Raw genomic sequence first — 23,634 nt, forward strand, 5'->3', positions numbered from 1 at the left:
AAAATTCAAACGATCGACAATTCGAATGTCACTTCTTTATTATCACCCAATTACACAATAATTTCTTGGGATTAGAACCATTCGTTATCCATTGGATGACGCGTGTTGCCTTACATTAAAACACACCGCACATACAACGAGTCCAAGAATTCTCATTGGTTCTTTCTCCTCTTTGCCTTTTCCTTGCCTCGTAAATCGAGTCGTTCGATAAATTCCCTATCGGCCGAAGAATTGGCAGTATTGTCACGGTCACGCACAATCACTCGTGCAAAGAAGAACGAACGACGATGATAACGTTTTCATATCGTTTTTTTAATAGTAACATCGAATTTGAATTTCGCCTTGGGAACAATAATTAATCGGTAGACATCGATGATCGTATCATAATTGAAAATGGATATTCGTCCAAACGAGATTTGTGCTATGTATTTCCGACATGTCATAGCGAACAAGAGACATTTTTATTTTCACTTATTTTCATTATTTAAATTAGTCATTCATCGAATTTCCGGTTGTTGACAAGAAAAATGGATTTACAAATTTCTCTTCAGATTTGATTATCCACATTCTCTCGAATATCGAAACGAAAAAGAAGAAAGGAAATGATAAAAAGAAATGTGGAAACGAAGAAAATAAGGAGAGAGGTATCTACGGTCGATCCTCGAAACTCGAATCTCAAAGAATGTTCATGAGAATGCTTTCATATTTTTTTTTTTTTAGTTTTAATTTTCTAGAAAATTATTCTACAGCCTCGTTATCCATGCAATTTAGAGAGAGTAGCGGACTATAATTCCAATTAAAATGGATAGATTCATGCTCCTTTTGTAAAGATTTTTTTAACCGAAAAGGAATGGACGAAATTATAATCTCGTAGGAGTTTTCGAGAGTTATAGAGGTTCGATCGTGAAAATGACGAAATAGATAAAAAAAAAAGAATAGGTATAAAGTTTATAAGCATGGTATGATTTACAACGAATTATCAAAAACTAATAAGAGCATGCGTTTGCAGTATCGATATATCGTTTCATGGTTACACTTTTTTTTTTTTTTTTGGTTAAGACTTACATCGAGTAGTTTTTAGCTTAAATTACAAAAATACACAAAGGCACTTGATAAGAATTCCCTTTTCTTTTCCTCTCTCTCTCTCTCTCTCTTTCTCTCTCATCCTTGTTTGAGTCACGTTTCCATAGAATTCGATCTTTTGGTTCCTTTTTTTTTTTTTTTTAATTAAATTAATTCAAGAATACTAACAACGATGACGCAAACCGATGGCAAACGATAATATCTTGGTTCGTTTCGCAATTGATAAAAGATAGAGGAAATTAAACGATCGATAACAATGTCATTAATTCGCTATTTTCGAACAAAGTTTATCAGCAAAGAAATAATTTTCATTTAAATTTACAACTTTTTTCGTTTTTAATTTCAAGTTTTTCACTTTTTTCTTTCGTCATTCTTGCTTTTAATTTTTTTTTTTTTATTTTTACAGTGCTGTAAGAAGATAGCCTCGCGATCTGTAAAGATGCATTTCTTAAATCACATAATTTCCTTTGATTTTTATTTTGATTTAATTTCACATGCAATTTGATTCTTATTCTACTTTCAGGATTTATTGATTATATTGCTATTGATTTTCACAATCTTTCATTCGCGAGTTTAATTACTTAGATGATAATAAATTAATCATCAAATTCATTTTTCATTTCAAATTATCTTACTTAGATGGAAGAAGATTATGAACTATTAAAATAAGAATTTTTACTCGTTCTTCTTAAATTTAATACCTATCTTGAATTTCATCCAAATTTTCGTCGACTTGAAAGTTTGTCTTTTTCAAAGCTAATATTTTCCATCTACTAAATTAACCAAACTCAAAACCTCATTAACTTCACTAATTACTTGAAAATTGCATAGCCTGCACATTTAATATTATAACATGTAGTAAAATCCATTTTTAATATCTCGTTTCAAAACACGATTTAATTACATTTTAAATCATTTTTAGAAAATGTAAATTGTTCCCTATAACTATTTTTTTTTTTTTTTGTGAATTAATATTTTTTATTATTCTCGATTGTTTCCCAAATTGTTACACATTTCTTAGAATAGCTTATAAATTGTTTCAATTTTTATTTAAACATATGAACCACCTCGTTTCTATTTTTTTTTTATTCTACAGCTTGGCCCCTGAGACGGATATCCCGCTCGAACTATACTTATTACAACACTGTTTTAGATATATAAAGTGTTCAAAGAATCTGGTTCAAGAATGCTGATATATTCACTTTTAATTTAAAAAAAATAAAAAAAAAAGAAAGAAAAAAACAGAATACGTAACAAAGGATAAAAAATGAAAAATTATGGAGAACTATGTACACAAAAGAATTTTATTATTTTATCATATATAGCTATTTACAAAAGATGGCGTACAATAAATAAAATTAATAATAATAATAACAAAAATTTGTTGCTTTTTTTTCAAAAGAGTTGATTAGTAAAATTACACGAATAGATTCTTGAACCATCTTTTTTCCTGACACCCTATATATATGTATATATATATATTTATACATATGTAATTCGGATATACATAGGCGTAGAGATCGCAGAAAATAGATAATGGATAATATACGTGTATATATATGTGCGCGCGTATGTGTACATATGTTCTTTTTCTTAGTAAAATGTCCCCCAAAAAAAGGAATATTCTTCATAGTACCCGTTCTTTTTTAAGGAAAACACGCAATACAGCAACACGTCAATCGTTTAACGATACATCTACACAAAATTAACGTAGACTTATGCTTGATCGTACATTAGGAATATAGTTATATGTATATGCGTGTAGACATACACCCCCGCTTAAAAGCCTTTGGACATTTATTGTATGTCATATCGATCGTTTTTTTTTATCAGTTAGTACACTTTTTTTAAGAGAAAATTATAATTCATATTCACATTGTAACGTAAAAATCTCTATTCGATAATCAATATTTTGATACTTTTATTAAAATTTATGATTTATATCGAATATCAAAATTATAAATTATAAAGAAGAAGCGTCCTGAGTCTTCTAAAAGGGAGTGCATTTTTATTTATATTTATAATAATATAACACACGTATCTAACTTCTCCATCTCTTTTTCCATTTTTTTTTTTTGTATTCCTTCTTCTCATCTTTTTCTTCCTCTTATATAGATACACAGATCTGTTATCGTTAAACTTATCAGTATATACAATTCGGATTAAGAAGATTAGATTGGTCTTATTATACAGTAACGACAGTAACATTATTGGCCGCTAATTCATGCCATGGTCCAATTTAAATTCCTTCGTATCAATTAGATTTCAACTCCTTCTTGTCTTCTCCCTTATAGATATATATATATTTTTTTTTAATCTTTCGACTTTTTCTCGAGTCTTAGAAGAATTCCTCCTTTTGATTAATCTTTTGACTATTTCTTTCTTATTAAATCCTCGCTTCTTTTAAATTTCTTCTGACCTTCCAGAATAGCTATTTGAAGAATTGTATATATAATATAAAATATAAAAACGAAAATTAAATTTGTATATCGATCTTTTTAAAATTATAATCTTTCATTGAATCAAATACAAAAGAAATGACCGGGCAATAATTAAACAATTTATATTATTCTTTTTTATTTTCACAATTTTCAATTCGTAATTTGCGTTTATTAAACGCAGAAAGATAAATGAATATTTTACGAAGGAAGTGACCAGAAATAAAAGAATTATCAAAGGATTAATCAAATCGTGTGTACATTAAATTTTGCCTCGAAGAACTACCAAAGATGTAAATATTTCTCTTGCGTATACGTATAACGAATACCAACACAGGCGACTTAACAAACTTATTCTTACAGATATTACGATAGATATCGAGCGAATCCTCGATGGAAGTTATTAAAAGCTAACATTAATTAAAAATTAATCGTCGAGAAAGAGAAACAAACGTTCGTTTGATCTAATTGGCACTTTGATCGCATTCCGATATTTTCCAGATTTTCTCGTGATTATTGAATGGCCAATTTGTCGAATTCAAAATAACAAAAGAAGATAAAATTAACTTAAAAAAATATGAAAAAAATTCTATATCATATTTACGTAACAATCTTATTATTTACAATTACTTACATACAATTACAATTACTTAAGCCAAATTTTCAATGAAAATTCAATTCGGATAAAAATCCAGACAATTCCAAAAAAAAAAAAAAAAAAAAGAAAACTATTATATTACTTTCCAATAATTCCAATTTTTGTATCAAAAATCCCCATCTAATTTCAAATCCTTCTCCTCAACCACTTCCCCCTAAAAATTTCTCCATCGAAATGAAATAAAAGAAATACAAGAAGCACGATAGAATTGTTTTTCCGTTAGTCCTCCTCCACGAAACAAAAGGAACCGCTCCATGAATATTTAATAATCAAATTGGCCATCCGTATCGAGACTGCTACCCTACCACCCCCCTTGAACGAAATTCAATCTCGCCCTCCCTCTTCCATTGGATCAAATTCCAATCATATCAATCCCTGGCATTCAAACAAGATTTCGTTTGCATCTTTCTGGAAGTATCGTGGATTAAGCATATCGTCAAGTATATTGTACCAAGTAGACCGGCTCTTACAATCTACGTCCTCAGGTACGACCACAGATTAAAAAAAAGAAAGAAAGAAAAGAGAGAGAGAGAGAGAGAGAAAAAGAAAGAATTGGATCGATCGGTCCATCCTTAGAGGACATGAAGATTCTCGCAGTTCTTGAACTTGCTGTCCTCTTTGCCGAACAGCCACGTCAACATCTGTCTGGCCTTCATGCTCGCTCGAACCACACCCCTCGACTTGTACCAATGGCCGCTACCCTCGCTGGTTCCGTTTCCACCCCGGTTCTCCGACACGTTGCTGCTGTTCTTCAGACGGATCTGATTCAGGATACCGACCAGCAGATGGTCCACGTTGTGGTTGATCCCGACCGAGACCTCGATGAACTTCACCCGATAGGTGCACGCCATGCACTTGCCATCTGCATCACGCGCAAAAGGATTAGAGAGTAAAGATAAAGGGGGAGGGAGGGAGGGGGAAGAAGAGGGTATTTATAAAGGGACGACCAAGGCCGATTGAATGGGATAAAATGGAGGATGAAAAAAGGGGTTGAAATAAGAATAGGGAAAAGGGAGAAGAAAATGTTCCAATTTCAATGGATCGGTGTTTTTGTTCTGAGTTTTTCTGTCGAAGTTTTGTTATATTCAAGATACATTATTATTATTATTGAAGTTTTATGAAACATTGGAGATTTATTATATAAAGTTATAAAGGAGAGGAGGCATGATTTGTGGAGTGTGCGTGGATATAGTGAGAATAGGAAGATTGAAGTTAATTTGTGAGATATGAAAAAAAAAAATTGTCGAGTTTTGAGAGGATCGTTGAAATTTTATGGAATTTTTTATTAAGAAATTTAGTTTGTAAAATCCTATTTGAAATAAAAAAATGACGTTCTTTTTGAAATATATGGAATAATTTAAAATTGGAATCTAAATTGCTAGCACCTTTTTTGCTTCTGTGGAATATTAATATCGTTCGTGTAAAAAAATAATATAAACAAAGGGTGCATCTTCGTCGTGTTACGTGTCTGATCTCATGCATAGTAGGGTATCACTCGTGAAAGCCATTTTGGGGATTTTTTTAGAACCATAATAATAAATATGCACAGGTACCAACCTTGGGAAGAAACTACCCTCGATCGAACCAGATCCACTTTGTTACCGACTAATATAGTCGATTTTCCTCGATGGAAATCCTGGTCGTGAAGACGTTCCAGATATTCTTCCGCTCTCTGAAAGGATGCCTTATCAATCACGGAATACATAATGACAAAGGCATCCAGATTCTTCTCCAATTCCGTCTTTTTGAAACAGAAATATAAAGGACTTATTTTTAGCAGAAAAATAAGTAACTAAAAGATAAGTAATCATCAAAGTTACATTAATCTATCATTGTATTCATATTTGTGTAACACAACGTGCAATTATTTTTTTTTTTTTTAGTGCAATTTTATTTCCTTATGAATATTTATTACAAATATTTCATATAAATTTTATAAAGTTGAAACAATGATATTTATTATTTTCAATTATTTCATTGATCGATTCTCTATAACGAAAATTCTCTCTCGTCAATATTATCGAGATATATTAAATCAACATCGTATCAATGGAAAAAACAAACATTGAACAATGGAAAACAGAAAAATCACGAGGATCAATTATCTACATATATTATGAGTCATAACCAATAATTTTATATTTTCATTCTCCATTAAAAACATTTCTCTCATAATATCATTCCAGAATCTAAATTTCATAATATTTAAGATTCGTGAACAGAAAGGAAAGAAAAATTAAAATTAAGAAAAATATCAGCAATTGAATAATTCTAAATATCACGAGAAATAGAAACTGAATTACACAATTAATATTTATAGGATTAATAGGAGCTAACTGGACAAATTTATTTCCTTCCAGTTTTCAGCTTTCTACTACTTTCGTACATTCCATCCTCTTATCGCGTGGAACGTACAAAAAATCATTGACAAATCATTACATCGTGTGAATTTCTAATACGAAGTAATAACTTAATTTACAAGAAAAAAAGAACAAGAAACTTATCGACAACGATTTAAATTAAAATACATGATATTCATATATCTATCATAAAATTGAAATTTAAAATACTTTTTGATAATTTTTATCTTTTATTTCTCAACTCGATTAATTATCTGCCTATATATATATATCTTGTTTAATTTATAAACGTTTAAAAAAAAGAAAAAAAAGAAGATTTAAAATTTTAATGTATATACGTTACATTGAAGCAATTATTTTCTTCATACATATGAAAATGAAAATTTTCATTCCATTTACATTATTCGAATCGACTGTGCGATTTAAAATATAAAAAAAACAGAGAGAAGGAAGCAGCTCACCTTCGGATTCGAGATGTTGAGGAATCTGAGCTCGCTCTCCTCGCCGTTCAGCATGACGAAAACGGATTGCTCGCTGGGTACGTCTGAAACAAAGAGGGGAAAAAAAAAAAAAAAAAAAAAAAAAAAAAAAAAAAAAAAAAAAAAAAAAAAAAAAAAAGAAAGATGAGCGACAAAGCAGTTCAAAGAGCGCGGTTAAAAGAGGGATCCAAAGGGAAATGAGGTATTGGCGAGGAAGAGGGTTGGAAGGAAGGAACCCCTTTTGATTTGCTGCCTCATTTGTTTTTCCTTCGACCCCTTCTGCGGCAAGGACGAGGAAAGAAATAAGGGGGAGAGAAAGAAGAGGAACCACTGCAAATAAACCAAGAATCCTACGTCTCTAAATATCTATTTCATGGCCGCAACTTCCGGTGATTGTATCGACAGGTCGAGCACACTGGGATTATTAATTTGTTCCTTCAAAAATTGGAGCAATATCTATCAAAAGATGGAATGAAACAACGGAGATATTTTTTTTTTCCTTTGTTATTCGCGTTAATTTTATATATTTCAAAAAATAAATTTTCAAAATTATTACTTTAAGGGATTTTACAAATATTTGTCCAATTGATTTAATTTTTCTTCTTTCGTAACAAAGAAATAGCTTTAAAAAAAACGTAATAATTGTGAACTGTAGAATCATCCCTAATAGAAGATAAAGAAAAAAGAAAAGTGTTCCTCCAACGATCGGCTTCGACTCGAATAAAATTAATAAACTAGCCCTAACTTCTCTTCCTAACATTGTTTACCAAATCCTCCCCCTCCCTCTGATCCCAATTTCATAATTAGACATAATATAATAAGACATAACCATAATAATAAGACAGCGCCGATGAAGAGAACCGACTAAGAGAGAAGGAACTTGGGAGGAATAAGTTTCAAGTCTCGTAAAACACGAACAGACGTCTAGATTGGTAGGATAAGGGCGAAGAGGAGGGGGAGGGGTGGTGGTGGCGAGCGAGCGGAGCGAAAGAAAGAAAGAAAGAAAGAAGGAGGACAGACGTTGAACAGACGCGGAGGCTGTATGATGTACGTTTATAGCTTGGACCGGTGCAAAATTAACCACCGCTATTTCTGCCCCGCCTGTTCCTGCACTTTTCTTTTTTACACACCTTCCTGGAAACCGACGCGCCCGTTTCTCGTCCATTTCCACCCTCCCTCTTCCCCCCTCCTCTCCCTTTCAAGATCCTCCATCAGGGTGACCAACTTTCAACCGTAAAAAGAGGAGGTTAATTTTCAGCAGACAAGTTTGTTGAGCGATCTTTAAAGTAACAAGTTATTTGTGATATATTGTATGTTAAAAATTTACAAATTTGAAAAAATTGTAATATTCTAATTTTTAAAGTAACTATTAATTTGTGATATATTGATGTTAAAAATTTACAAATTTGGAATTGTAGTATTCTGATTTTTAAAGTAACGTTGAACTATTAATTTGTGATATATTGATGTTAAAAATTTGGAATTGTAGTATTTTAATTTTTGAAGTAACTATTAATTTATGATATATTGATGTTAAAAATTTACAAATTTGGAATTGTAGTATTCTGATTTTTAAAGTAATGTTGAACTATTAATTTGTGATATATTGTATGTTAAAAATTTACAAATTTGGAATTATAGTATTCTGATTTTTAAAGTAACTATTAATTTGTGATATATTAATGTTAAAAATTTACAAATTTGAAATTGTAATATTCTAATTTTTAAAGTAACTATTAATTTATGATATATTGATGTTAAAAATTTACAAATTTGGAATTTTAATATTTTAATTTTTAAAGTAATTATTAATTTGTGATATATTGATGTTAAAAATTTACAAATTTGAAAAAATTGTAATATTCTAATTTTTAAAGTAACTATTAACTTGTGATATATTAATGTTAAAAATTTACAAATTTGGAATTGTAATATTCTAATTTTTAAAGTAACTATTAATTTGTGATATATTGATGTTAAAAATTTACAAATTTAGAATTCTAGTATTCTGATTTTTAAAGCAATATTGAACTATTGATTTGTGATATATTGTATGTTAAAAATTTGGAATTTTTTAATATATAAGTCATATTATGGAATTGTCAAGAAATTTATACAATTAAACTGAGAATAATTGCGGAAGGAAGACAGAGAAATTGGAAGGATGAAGAGAAATTAGAATTTTCGAGGAAGTAAGGAGGATCACCGTTCCAACTATTTCGTTCCCTCTTTTATTTTCCTGCAATACAAATGAATCTTTCTCGACAAACAAAACGTGGCCTTCTTGGCCTCGATCCGGATTTCACCGCAAAATTATCGCGTGAAACTCGACATCTGCTCCGATTTTTTTCTCTCGTTGGATACTTAATTTCGCGTTTGTTTGATACGAGAATTTTGGTGGTTGAAGGACGGAAAATTGTTGGATAATTCGAATCGATAATTGGATGAAAGAGGCGCCCTTTCTTAGGACTCTTAGAGATTAAACGAATATATATTTCTGATTTGTCTGGAGTAAATACATCTTCTTCAAATAAAATTAACGACGAGCATTTGAAACGATCAATATAATCCGATAAATTTCATAAAAACGTGAAATAATTTCCTCTCTATTATTCTTATATTCGAATTAAGCATCGAATTATCCAGATAAATAGATTCAATTCTTCATACTTGCAACGAGAAATGATTAAATAACGTATTCAACTTTCAGACAACAGAATTTATAATTAACTCTCTTTCTCTCTCTCTCTCTCTCCCTCTTTTTTTTTAATTATCGTCCCCTTTTTAAAGTTTATTATTCCCCGTTTAATTAAAATCGAAAATAAAAAACCAACTAGACGTTATATAATAACGTTATAATCGTTAAATTGTGAAACATATCTCGCGTAAAATTGATAACGAAGGGATATTCAATAGGTGAAGAGGATATTTATTCCCTGTACGTACATCGAGTCTCATTTTTTTTTTTTTTTTTTTTTTTTGAAGAAATGAAGAATGCAATAAGAAACTTGTGCAAACTTTCGAATAGCAATAGCCAAGTAAAGTTTCTTCTTTCTGGACTTTCTTAACGTTATATTATATCCCCTGCCACACACTCGATCGAGCTGGCAAGAAATATCTTCTCAATCGCGACAAATTTAAAAAAAAAAAATTTACAATAGAACACAGATATACATTTCATCTATACAATTTTCTCTAATTTATTTTTCTTTCTCTACGGATCCTTTTTTTTTTTTCTACGAATCTTTTCTTATCATTCCTTATCAATTAAAAAAGATGCTTGAATAAGACAGAATTTTCTCGATCTAGTAATTAAAACGCTGCGATTCCCATTCAGGAATATTGCAAATGGAATACAATGTGGCCAGCGTTTTTTCCCCGAGTATTCTTGGATGGAGGGTAGTACGCAGTCAAATTTGCATATTCACGAAGACAGAAAGAGTCATTCCAGAAATTTCATCCTCCAAAGAATGCAATTATGCGGCTGGAAATGCATGTTGATAATTGCGCGAATTTGCGTTAAAATGAATTGCGATTTCACTGATTATGAATTAACCATACTGGAACATTGTGAATAAAAGGATAAATGAAAATGATCCAAGCATCGTGATCCGGATAATATTAATTTACATATATCGTCTAAGTTTTTTTCGAACGAATCAAAATTGCATTTTTTATCTCATTTACCAAGAGAAAGATCAACTTGAAATTGAGAGCGTCAAAACAATTATTTTTATATCATATAACAAAAATTTTATAGATTAGATAAATTATCGTTGTCGAACAAACCTGTCAAAAAGTCGAAACTTTCACTTCTTTCTCTCAAGAAAAAGAAAATGGCGATCGAAACCATCTGTAACTGTGTTTTAATAACAAAATCGGTATTTAGAGGATTTTAAATTGGAATATGACACGTTTGAATCGCAGAATGAGGCTTCGTAAGAAAGTCGAAATTCTTACTTCTTTTCTCTGAAAATCAACAACAAGAAAAAAAACAGGAAATAGCGATCGATTGCAATCCAAGACCATTGAATTGTCGCAATTTTCCACTCGAAAATTGGTATTCGAGAGTTTTCCAGCTGCGCTAAATTTGGATATGACGTCAGACCCATCAGAAAGAGCTCTAATTCGATTCGTCATGGTCATATTTATTCACAGAGAAAAATCGAAAATCGAAAAAAAGAAAATAATCGCAATTTAAGGTTATTGTACCGATATTGCCGTAATTTTTCGCATAAAAAGACGATATTCGAAGATTTTCTCCTGACATTGAAAGAGAGGCATAACCTCTTCAGCTGGTTACGAAGCGGATTTAAGATCGTAAATTACTTTCAAAATTATATTCGACGATAGATCTTCAATAGTTTGAGAAATAATAACGCCACGATAAAAAACATAACCCCCAAAGCTCAAGTAAATATACTTGAGTATTTACTTTGACGCTTCTTTCGTTACGACACATTTTTTCAGAAGATTTATCGGATCGTTAAAGAATTAAATTACACGCACAAATTTCAACTATGCGTTTCCTCGCTTTCATTTCCAGCCCGCGTAAATATAGAATCCGGATTGCTCCATCCCACTGACGTCACGATCTTCGTAACCTTCCCAAGTTCTAAGTTCACAACAGCCCACGCTCATCCGGGGAGGAATACGCCCTTACGTATATCGCAATTTTCCGATATATCCCAATGTAATCGGGAGAGTTGGCCATTAACCCAACGTTGGAAAGTTGTAACTGTAATAAAATTAAAAATCTCGAATAAAATTACTTCGAGTAATTATTTTATTAAAAATACTTAACTAATATTTAATACGTAACCTCGATCACTTTGCCACTACTAATTATTTGCGATTATTATTACTTTTTTCCGAACGATAAATTATCGAAGTAATTTTATTGAAGTAGCTTCAACTTTTATTAAACATTCACTGCCCATGATGGTTCAAATTAGAGACAAACATAAACTCTCGGCGAGCGTACTACTTTTCCTCGAATTAAAATCAAATATTGCAAACCTAACCTAACTCGATCTATTTCGCATCACTCACGATCAGAGTTGAATGTTAAAACTCGTTGAAAAAGTTTAAAAGGTAAGAATCTCGAATAAAGTCATTTATTAAAATACTCAAATAACATTTATTCGTATTATAATCGATCCGCTTTTCATTATTATATTTTGAATAATAAATTATCGTAATAACGTTATTCGTGACTTCAATTATTAAAGTTTCCCAATCACTGCCCATGATCTTTCAAATTAGAGTCAAACATAAACTCTACTTTACCGAGCGTACTACTTTTCGTCGAATTAAAATATTGCAAACCTAACCTAACTCGATCTATTTCGTATCACTCACCATCAGACGTTAACTCGTTGAAAAAGTTTAACTTTAAAAGATAAAAATCTCAAATAAAGTTACTTATTAAAATATTTAAACAATATTTATTCGTATTATAGTTGATATTTTCATGTAACTTCACTATTAAATTTTCATATCACTATCATAACCTTTCCTCGTACGACGATAGTTTAACTTCAACCATTCGATTTCTCTTTAAATCGAACATATATGTTTTTCTCTATTCTTTCTCGATTTTCGTCGATCCTAGCTTCGATTCAACATGTGGCCAGGTACAAATCGGATCTTGATGTGTTACGCAATAAGCACGGTGTATCGGGGACAAAGTGTCGCAGATTCGGCCATGATGAATCAGCCAACGTTTGTTACGTTAATTTATGGGCCGCGTAAACAGCGTCATTTTCAGAGAAACTTTCGTAATATCGTGTCTGGCTCTCCTCTCTTTGATCAGTGGAGAAAATAATTTATTTATTATTGTCGCGTTGAAAGATCGTGCGGAATAGTGGAACGAGAAATTGATTGGTTACCACTGTGTATAATAATAATTCGTAGATATTCGTAGGGATTCGCGTATTTTTTATGAATAAGAAAAAAAAAAAAGTTTGTCCCACTGAAATATAAACATCACGTATATAAATTTCTACGATAAGTTTATTTATTAATAAATCTTATATTTGTGCGATATGTGCTTTAATTTTAACTGTACATAAATGAATACAAATTTAACAATGAAGAATAAGCTAATGCTTATATCGATATTAAATAAATAATAATCCAACATTTGCTCGCATCGTTGTTAAAAATAAATTCGAGCAGGAAGAATTTATTGAAAATATTTTACAACGAGATAGAGTGAAAACCTCGAGGTACGTAAACAATGAAGGAATTCGAACAAAAAAAAAAACAGGTGAATCGTGGGTGAAGAATAGGAACGTTTGGTGGTTAAGTGGATCGCGAAGGTTAATGACACCGTGGTCTTATTAAAAGCCGTTGTATTTAAAGCGTCGTATTAACGATTCCGTCGAGAACCTCGCCAAAGATTCGTGCATGATTTCACGCTGTTTATTCTGCAGCTGCGTATATATTTGTGTGTCTGTATATATATATATATATCACGCACGAGTGATCGAAAATTAAAGCGAAGACGTTTGGATGAGAAGGATGAGAAGGATGAGAATTGAGACAAATTATGATCCAATTTTTATTCCTTTATTTTATTTGAAAAACGATATCGAGAAATCCGATCATTTGTTCACAATTGATCTGATTCGCGATTATTTTAAAGAAATTAAAAAATATTGTATTTTTTTTTTTTTTTTTTTTAATATTCGAAGTGATGGCTCGCTTATTTGAAAAGCGGGAAAAATTGATAGCTTGATTAATTACTCGAAAATTTTCAGAGGAAAATTTGAAAATACTCGATTTATTATATGATTGATAACGTGGTGAGCAATATATCGCGTATTAATTAATTTTCAATCCGATTACGGGGAATCAGACACGTGAGTTAATAATGATAATTATATTAAAGTATTATTGAAATTATTACATGCGTATATGGTCATTTTCGTGGATATTTCATTGAAATTAAAATTTCACGTGAAAAAATAATAAATGAGTAAGAAATTTTTATTCGTTTCATATTATAACCGTTTGTTTTGTTCCGTGTAATTTAATTCTTTTGTTTTATATAACACAAATAGCTCATAAAATGTTTCGACAATCTATTGATATCCAATTTTAAGTAATAGTATTAATTCTATACCATTTATATATACTTATAATATTATCTTCCAGCGCACAATCCATTAAAGCCTGATATTGAATTAAATATACTTGTTATTCGTTCGCAATCTACTTTGATATTCTCCGTCCGTGTTATCCGTCATGCTGTTTGAACAAAATAAATTTGCGGTAAAAATTTCCCGAGAAAATTGATAAAAAAAACCTTTTTCACAATTTGTTGTTAACTAATTACACAAAATTGTAAGTTATAAAATTCATATATAATTTACATAAAATTTCGCTAATAACGTTATTTCGAAAGGAATTTGCAGAATTCACTGAAATTAGACTCGTTAGAAAATTACTCCTTTCTCAACAACTCGGTTAGATATGTCTAAACGAGTATCAAAGGTAAACTCAAAAACACGAAACATCAAAAACAGAGAAACTAACTTTAACAAAATTCCTTCCAACGAATTTCCATACGTTGAATGTTAATATACTTAATACTCAAATATCGTCATTTCCTTTTTAAAGAGATTGGTTAACCTCAAAAAAATTCTCATATATCCATAAAAATTTCATTTTTTAACAATCTTTTTTTATTTCATACACATCCGTGAATAAATAAATCCATCAATTTCTACTCATTTTTATTTAACACATTTGTACCCACATCTGTAAATAAATCAATTTCTCCATATTTTTTATCACTCTCTACACACAAATTTATCATTAATCTCTCTATAAATCAATTTCTCTCCTTTTAACTAATTTATTATTTAATCACATTTATCCGTATAAATAGATTTCTCTCCACACTTTTACTAATTTTTAATCGATACACATCAATCTCTCATTCATTTATTCCAAATATCTACGTGTCTACATATAAATCAATTTCTCCGTATACCTTTCAGATAAAACTTAAACGGACAAAGAGACGCGCTTTTATCATCGATCGGGATGATTCGGGGTCGTCGTGCCGTTTATCGTGCACTTCATCGTAATCCGACGCGCAACGATTTGTTAGGCCAGGATTAAAGCGAGACCAGAAGATATGATATGCCGTGCGATCAGTGGCCAGTGTCCATTTATAATTTTGTTTAGGGGCGATCGATCGCCGCCCGACGCTCACCGCTAATTATCCTCTCCAATGTTTGCCCGCCCGTCGATCGCTTCAAACCGAGTATATGACTGTGCGTGATAATCTCGACGTCGATGGTCGAGATTATCGGTTTCGTCCAATGAGACGATTGATCGTTGAAAAGAAATGGAGAAATTAATTTAAAGAAACGTTTATCGAGAAAAATTAAACTCTGCGGATTTGCAATGTAACCAAATTTTTTTTAGAGAGAAATCAATAGAAATAAGAGGTAGAAAATAATAATATATATATATATTGATTAATCGAGAGAAAATTGTTGTTTAAACGTCTGATTAATCTCAATGTCGTACTACTTCGACATTTTAAATTTATTCTCCGTTTGAAAAAATTGTTTTATTAATTTCATTTAATTTTCAGACAGTTTCTCGAGTTAGTGTCCTTCTTCAAACATACGTGTTTCCGGTGATATTACGGCGCAGGATGCAGAGCGACAGGCGGACGCCAAGGATCCGCGAAAGGGGCCGGCCAAAATCGTATTTTTCGGATCTGGGACGAGCAAGATTTATTCTTCCCCGCATTGGTTTTTGTTACTTGGCAAAGGAACGATTCTACGTTCTTTTTTACATCCTTTCCAAATCGGTTGTCGCGCAACTTTCTTTTAGTCGCAATTAAAAAAAGTAAGTAATAGCGTTGAGGAAAATTTAATTAAAGTTTACCTCGATAATTCTGAACGTGTAATAATAATTACGGATAATCGTAGGTTACATGAAAATTGGATACGAATTGTAATAGCTTAAATGTAATTAAATGTGATAAATGTTATTCGAGTATATTTTTTAATTTAAGTAAGATTCGAAATTTTTAAACCAGTTAAAAATTGGTCTTTCATCAATTTTTCCCGACTTGCGTATCGAATCTAATAATAATATCTCTGAATTGATGAATATTATCAGATCCAAGCGATAGATCAAGATATCGTTGCATTTATTAGAAATAAGAAAAAGAAATATTTTTGGGATAAAATAACGCGAGCAATGTTTGAATAGATTAACGACAATGGTATAATAATATTAATCATGGTAATAGGGCATTATATACATAATACATGAATCACAAATAAACGGATAAATGTAATTTACCTTTCTAATTTAATAATGTATTACGATAACGATTAATTGCATTATTAATCGAGCCAAAATTAAACAACAATATATATATATATATATGATATAATGTGTTCCAAATTCAAAATCGTATAAAGAATTTAAATCAATATTCCTCATTCTTTGGAAAAGAAAATTCTATTTAAGATATATATCCTCTCGAGAGCTTCATAGATTCACTATAAATATATACGTCACGTATTCTATTTCTTTTATAACACTAATATTTCGAAATAGTAAATTACTTTAATTCAACTATCATAATTTTGCAGATGGAGGAAATTTCAAATTTGGTTGAACGCAGTAATGGAAGAAATAATCGTTATGGAAATGATATTTGCTGGTGGAAATTCATTGCTTCCAAGTCGAGTAAAAGTTTGCACAAGTCGATTGGATTTGATTCGTCTATTCAAAATTCATGGATTCGCGCGTAACTTGATTTAATAAATTAAACTCAGTTAGAATAGAAACGAATCGTCTTGAATCCGGATATAAGAATTATTATTAAGGAATTAATAATTCGAGGAAAGTTAAACAGTGGAAAGAGAGAGAAAGAGAGAGAGAGAGAAAAAGATCTGGAATCCAGAGGATCTCTGGAGACATGAAAATCCGATTTTTTTTAAATTACACGAGGAAAGAATGAAAATGTATAATTTCGTTCCGATTCGAGATTCAAAATTCAAAATTATATCCTACAAAATGTACAGAAGAAGAAAAAAAAGGAAGTTTCTGATAAACTACCAGCTTAACAAATAAATCAGAACGATGAGCAGCAATAAAATTTTTCGAAAACAGTAGCAATTTCTACGAAGTTTCCAAATGGAAAAAAATAAATACTTTGATCTTTTCGATTATTTCCTAACTCCACAACACTTCTTTTATTATTAAATATTGAAATTATTAAAAAACATCTCTGATCCCACTCCAAAAATAATTCGAGATGCTCTCTTCTATAATTCATAAATTGTATTCTTCTTTCCACTTGATTTCCTTCATACTTTCTCCACGCGTAAAATTCTCTCTCCGAAGCAAACCAAAGAACGCTTAACGTCACGTTTCTTTCTTTTTTTCGCCTAAACCCTCTCCTTTATCTAAAAGCTCGAAGAAACCGACTATAAATACGCGTCCTGCAAGAAGGGAAGGACAATGACGAGAAAAGGGACGAGAAACTCGCAAGCAATTTCGTGATAACCCGTCGTGGCGTGGGGTAAAATACTTGGTTGGCTATAGTATAGTAACTATAGTGCGGTGTGTGTATATATATATATTGTGAGGTTGTTACACTGGATGGAAAGTAAACTCGATCGTCAGGACGATGTTTCACGTGATCTGGCTTGGACAGAGGGTCCTCGACCCAGATATCCTTCTAGACTCCCCTGTTATTCGAATTGTCTCGAGGGACAACGTTTCACTTGTCGTTACATACCAAGTTTTCGAAGGAGAAAATTTTGATTTCTCGATGATAATTGGCGAATGGATATCAATTTGGAATTGATTTTTTTTCGTAAGGATCGTTTCAGATTGATTTTATTAATTCGTTTAATTATTCGTTCAATTTATATTGCAACTCCTACTAAATTCAATATATATATTTTTATAATATTAATTGTTTTTATTAGAGGAATATTAATTCTGTTTTCTTACTTTATTTATTTATTAAAATAAAATTTAAACTTATTAAATTATCAATTATTACAACGTTGTTATTAATTAAATTATCTAATAAAATATTAATAAAATATTAATTTTTTTATATTCAAATTTTTAATATTATATTGTTTTTACTTGTAAATAAATATTTAAATTTTTTTTTAATTCAAAAATTTACCAAAAAGAGTGGAGTATTGAAACGCGACTTGGAAAAATAATTTGGAAGGAAATTTTTCTTTCGGAAGAAAGAATCGTTCGAGTTTCGAGAATTCGAAATGATTAAGTTAGATTGATGAAGATTAATACAGGCAGAAGATAACAAGTAAAGCAAGGACAGGGCATATTGTTAATTGGGTCATTCGTAACGTTTGAATGACAGATGGTTTGCTTGTTACGATTTGTGACGGATCGTAAATGCACTCGCTGCTCGAGAGACTTAAGAGATTTATTATACTTGCGTGGCATTGGGAAAAATTAATAATAGGCGAGGCGTTATCCGTGTTGATAATATTAATAAAGAGAAGAAAAAAAATTCGTGCCAGTTGAAATTCATCCTTTTTTACATCGAGTATCAAAAATTTCGTTAAAAAAAAAAAAAAAAAAAAAAAAAAAAAAAAAAGAACCTGTCGATCGAGAGATAAATATAGAAAAATATAAGAGATAAATATAGAAAAGCGAAGGAGAATCGCGAATGAGTGATAAAAACTGAAAATTTTCCATACAAAATTCCATATAAAAAAATATGAAAAGAATAAATGGAAAATTTGAAGTGACAAATTTCTATAAAGGACTTCATTTTGAATAAATTGATATTGAAAATATTATATGCTATATAAAAATATATATATATATATATAGAAATAGCTTAGTTGTTCGATTATGCTTTGAAATTTCCCAGCTTTTTTTTTTTGTAGTTAGAGACGTAGATGAGGTAACATTCGATCAGAGATTAATTCTCTCGAGGTTTTTGCTAACTATACTTCAATATGTACACCGTTTCGAAATATATACAAGCATATGCTTTTACGAGCTTGGATAAATTAATTTCGATCTAATCTTCTTATTGAAATTTCATGTAACTCTAATACTCGTACCTTTATTATTGCTACGATACGATACAGAATATTTAGAAAGGAATTTTTAAACAAATCATGATTCGCGATTGAATACTAATTGTTCCATATGTCAATTTAAAAAAAAAAATTGTAACTCTTATATTGACTTTGAAAATGATAATTATCGTTCATTATCTTTAAAATGTTCCAATAATAACATTATTCTGAAAATCATAATTCTTGTTTTGAATAATTATCATCTATGCAAGTCAAATATTTTCTCACACGTTTTGATGATAAATTTATTACAGTAATATAATATATATTTATATTCAACGTATAAAATGTGCAATATAATTTCTTGATATTATTATTATTCACCAATAATAATAAATTAAACGCAAACACCCAGATATAATTTTAATTTCCATTTTTAAACTTTATTATTTGGAATAATGAAACGTTTGAAAATATCTGATTATAGACATATTTTTGGAAAAACAAATTTCCAGAGAATATATTTCCATCTAAACATCCATAAGAATGTATTTTGCTGGAAATATAATAATAAAAAAATAGATGGTCGATCGTTGTAATAAATTGGCGAAAATGTCGATAAAACAAATTTATCAGCGTGACTCTTTTCAAATATCCCTAATTTTTCTTTTCCTCGTGCATTTTCGAAAATTTATCGTTTTATGAACGAAGATTCATCTTTACTCTTCGTATATTCCATTTCCGATTTATTTCTATCTCGAATAAAAAATTTCAAACTCTTTTACAAGAGGAATGACTCGCACTTTTCGAAAAAAAAAAAAATACGATCTGTTGATATTATATATAATCCTTTATATTTTCCTCAAAATTTCTTTCTTTAATTTATCTTTATCTCGAATAAAAAAAAAAATTTCCAATCCTTTTACACCTCGAGAAAGATCGAGTCAGCATTTCTGCCTCGATCAAAATTCGAAACCGACGTTAATAATAATTTAGATGAATCGCACATCAACGAACTCTCGTCGAACGTTACACAAATTATCGAAAGTTTACCTTACGCGTTGCTCGAAACCGAGCGAATGGAACGTTACCACACGCGGCAACGTAACGACAAATTTCCCTAGATTCGCACGAATGGAAAACGCGTACGCGTTTCCAGTCACGTAGCAGGCCCCTCGGGTATTTCTTGGCCAAGGGCTGTTAATCGGATACGAAGAGTGAGTTGCGTCGAGAGAAAGAGAAAGAGAAAGAGAGAGAGAGAGAAACTGTAAACCATTTCGTTTATTTTCGTCAACCGAGTTATTCCGGGAGACTCGAATCGGGAACGGATCCCGTACCGACTTCCCATTGTGCCTCTATTATCGCTACCGTTTCACCGAGTTTCACCAGATTTTCCCCCAGCTTTTGTCCCATTGTACGTGTGTACGATTTTCATTAGGGAAGGGAAGGGAAACATTGTTCTCTTCGTGGGACGGAGAGGGGGACGAATGGAGGGGGATTGGTGGGCGTGGAGAGGAAGTGAAAGAGGAGATTGCGTATAGATATGGAACGTATACGTGTGTACGTGTGTGTGTATGTAGGAGTTTTAACAATTTCACGTGGCTTATGTAGGTGTCTTACGTGATCCGTTGATTTAATCGTTTATTTATCTTTGGTATCGGATCTTTTTGGGTGGATTCGAGAAGATCGCGATATTTGTTGTTGGTATTATAGCCGACGAGATAAAGAAATTATTGGAACGGAATTCGCGGAGTGGAATTATTAAGGAGGATGAAATAAATAAGAATAACGAAATGCGTTTAGTTAGGAATTGGAAAGATGAGGTATGGAGAGATTCTCGAGATTGAAGGAAAAGTTAATTTGACGAAAGTTTCTATCTAGTAACGAAAGTAATTTCTCCCCCTCTTCACGTGCGTTTCGACCATTTATTTTAAATTATTCTTCATAAATTGAACGAACGTTATAAATATTTTATTATTTAAATATAGAAGAGAGAAAGCTCGAGCCAATTGGGAATCGTATATATAAATGTAATATATGTATAAAATCCTACAAATTGAAAAGCTTAAACCCACGTAGAAATAAGCCAGGATTGGGTATGGAAAACCCTAGAGGAATATAAAATCCTCAATTCTACTAAATTTAGTAACAGCCCATTAAATTTAAATTTACATATTACGATAGAATGAAAACGGCTTTTGAAAGACACATGTTCGAACAATAAAATTGTAAATATACTTTAAAAGAAAAAGAAAAAGAAAATTAGCGAAGATTTAAAAATTTCCAAATTTTCCAAATTTATTTTTTTAATTATAAATTTTTGTAGAAAACTCGTGACATAAAAGAATCTTCCTGACAACTTCGTACAGACTTTCAACGCTTCGAAAATTAAAAAAAAAAAAACAAAACTATTTTCGTATATTTTCTATTTCGAATATTTCAATATTTGTCACGAATATCGTGAATTTCAATTTCACGCTCTTCCCTTCGAACATTACTCTTCTCCATATCACATCTTTATTGCGAGGCAAATATCAAATTCGTCGCTTCACGTGTTTAGCCACAAAAGTCGCATACGTATATCGGGTCCATCAAATTCGTAATTTCTATTTTCGACGTGGCTTGATGCAGAGAAATTTGGTTGCGACACGCGGATATTTCCGGATACGATTTCCGAGATTTCGACGCATCGCGACGAAATAACAGAACGGAAGACGGTGTGTACATCGACTTTGGACCATTGACACGGCTCAGAAACTCTCTCGCGCGAAATAAAGTCGCGATGAATCACGTTTGTCTCGCGCTCGTTCCTCGGCTGACCACACACGAGCTTTGGAAAAACAAGCGAGGAAATCCACACGAGACGAATATAAATGTCTTGTCAAGATTTCGTTTTCATTATTCATTAGCTTATGTTTGACATTGAAATTGGAAAGCTAATAGAACTGAATTTATTTTTTCTCTCTCTCTCTCTCTCTCTCTCTCTCTCTCTCTCTCTCTCTCTAGAAAATAAATAGATTAAATGTAACGTTTCTATTAGAAAGTTTGCTGTTTTAATCTTTCACGCTCGTGATATTACGTGCAAGCGATCGTTACGTAAAATAATCATCAGTATCTTTTTTATTTAAAATATATCTACATCTGTATCTATGATAAATAATTACCACTTTAATATCGAGTCAATTTAAACACACGACACGACATGACGCGATTAATCATCCATAAAACACAGAATCTGACATTCTGCGATAAAAAGTCGCAAATCCATTCCCCGTGTAATTGACCCAAGACAAATAGCACCTGTCTAATATACTCGCATCGTCTATTATCATCGTTGACACGAAAATTGTGTTAATGAGTGATAACAAGTAACTCTTTCTGTTATCTATCAAACACGCTCGTTCCTACGTGACGCTTCCACCTGAAGAATCGCGAGAACGAATTTAATTTTCGAACTCGATCTCTCGTTCTTATCCAATATTTTCGATGATGATTTTATTCGAAGATAAAACTGTATACGATAATAACGTTAAGCTATAAATTTCCATCGATATAAATTTACTCGATCTATTCGTTTCGCTTTCGTCGAGTTGTTATTGGTATACAATATCACGAATTTTCGAGAGAGAGAGAGAGAGAGAGAGAGAGANCAATATTTTCGATGATCGAGAACCGAAGATAAAGCTGTATACGATAATAACGTTAAGCTATAAATTTCCATCGATATAAATTTACTCGATATATTCGTTTCGCTTTCGTCGAGTTGTTATTGGTATACAATATCACGAATTTTCGTGAGAGAGAGAGAGAGAGAGAGAGAGAGAGATTAGCGTCACTTACCTCTTTGCCTATCGTACGCGTTTATACATTCGCTGGTCATAAATTGGCTGATCAGGGCGGTTTTTCCGACACCCCTAGCGCCGAGTATAGCGACCGTGTACGAGGTGATCTCTTTCGCAGGAACCGAATTCTTTTCCTCGCCTTCAGGATCCGTGGGTGCGAGCGAGTTCGATCGTGATCTTCTTCTTCTGAACGAATCGCCCCTGTTGATGATACCTGTAACACGAAAGGGAAAATATATTTATAATTATTTTGTTGCTTTCAATTGTTTTCGGAATTTGGGGAATTTGAGAAAAAGAATTGATAATTTTTGAAAATTATTTTTCAACGAAAATGAAACAAATGGGGAGATTTGAGATTCGAGAGGAATTAAATTATTGGAGGAAAGGTAAGGAAGGTAAGAAGTTTTAGATTCGAATTTTATCACGTTTCTCGTCCAAGCGAATAAACGCTTGAACGATATCCTTCGTGATTTGGAAAGCAAAGATTAAATTACGTGGGAGAGAAAGAGAGAGAGAAAGAGAGAAAAGTAATTCGAGGAATTAATATTTTCGAAATGAGACGAGAATATCTGCAGATATTCAACTGCCTTTTCATTTATTTTCGAAATAAAGGTAAGAAAAATGGGAATTAATGGACTCTCGTCTTTTGAAATAGGTATTCATTAAATAAATGAATAACCTCGAATAAATAATACGAACGAACATTTAAATT

General features: G+C 31.4%; 1 protein-coding gene across 4 annotated transcripts in view; it reads right to left on the reverse strand.

Moving 5' to 3' along the window:
- Window positions 1-927: 927 nt before the first annotated feature.
- Window positions 928-23,634, reverse strand: part of LOC122716679 (GTP-binding protein RAD) — a 62,804-nt gene continuing 40,097 nt past the window's right edge. For all 4 annotated transcript variants that reach the window (XM_043939996.1, XM_043939993.1, XM_043939994.1 and 1 more), the window contains 4 exons: window positions 22,921-23,136; window positions 7,001-7,083; window positions 5,737-5,920; window positions 928-5,041 (listed from right to left, as the gene is read on the reverse strand). In XM_043939996.1, coding sequence (XP_043795931.1) covers window positions 4,752-5,041; window positions 5,737-5,920; window positions 7,001-7,083; window positions 22,921-23,136 — 773 coding nt within the window. In that variant the 3' untranslated portion in view covers window positions 928-4,751. The remainder of the gene's footprint in view (window positions 5,042-5,736; window positions 5,921-7,000; window positions 7,084-22,920; window positions 23,137-23,634) is intronic.

This window comes from Apis laboriosa, unplaced genomic scaffold (genome assembly GCF_014066325.1).
Source record: "Apis laboriosa isolate Shangri-la unplaced genomic scaffold, ASM1406632v1 scaffold47_cov149, whole genome shotgun sequence".
Classification (NCBI taxonomy): Eukaryota; Metazoa; Arthropoda; class Insecta; order Hymenoptera; family Apidae; genus Apis; species Apis laboriosa.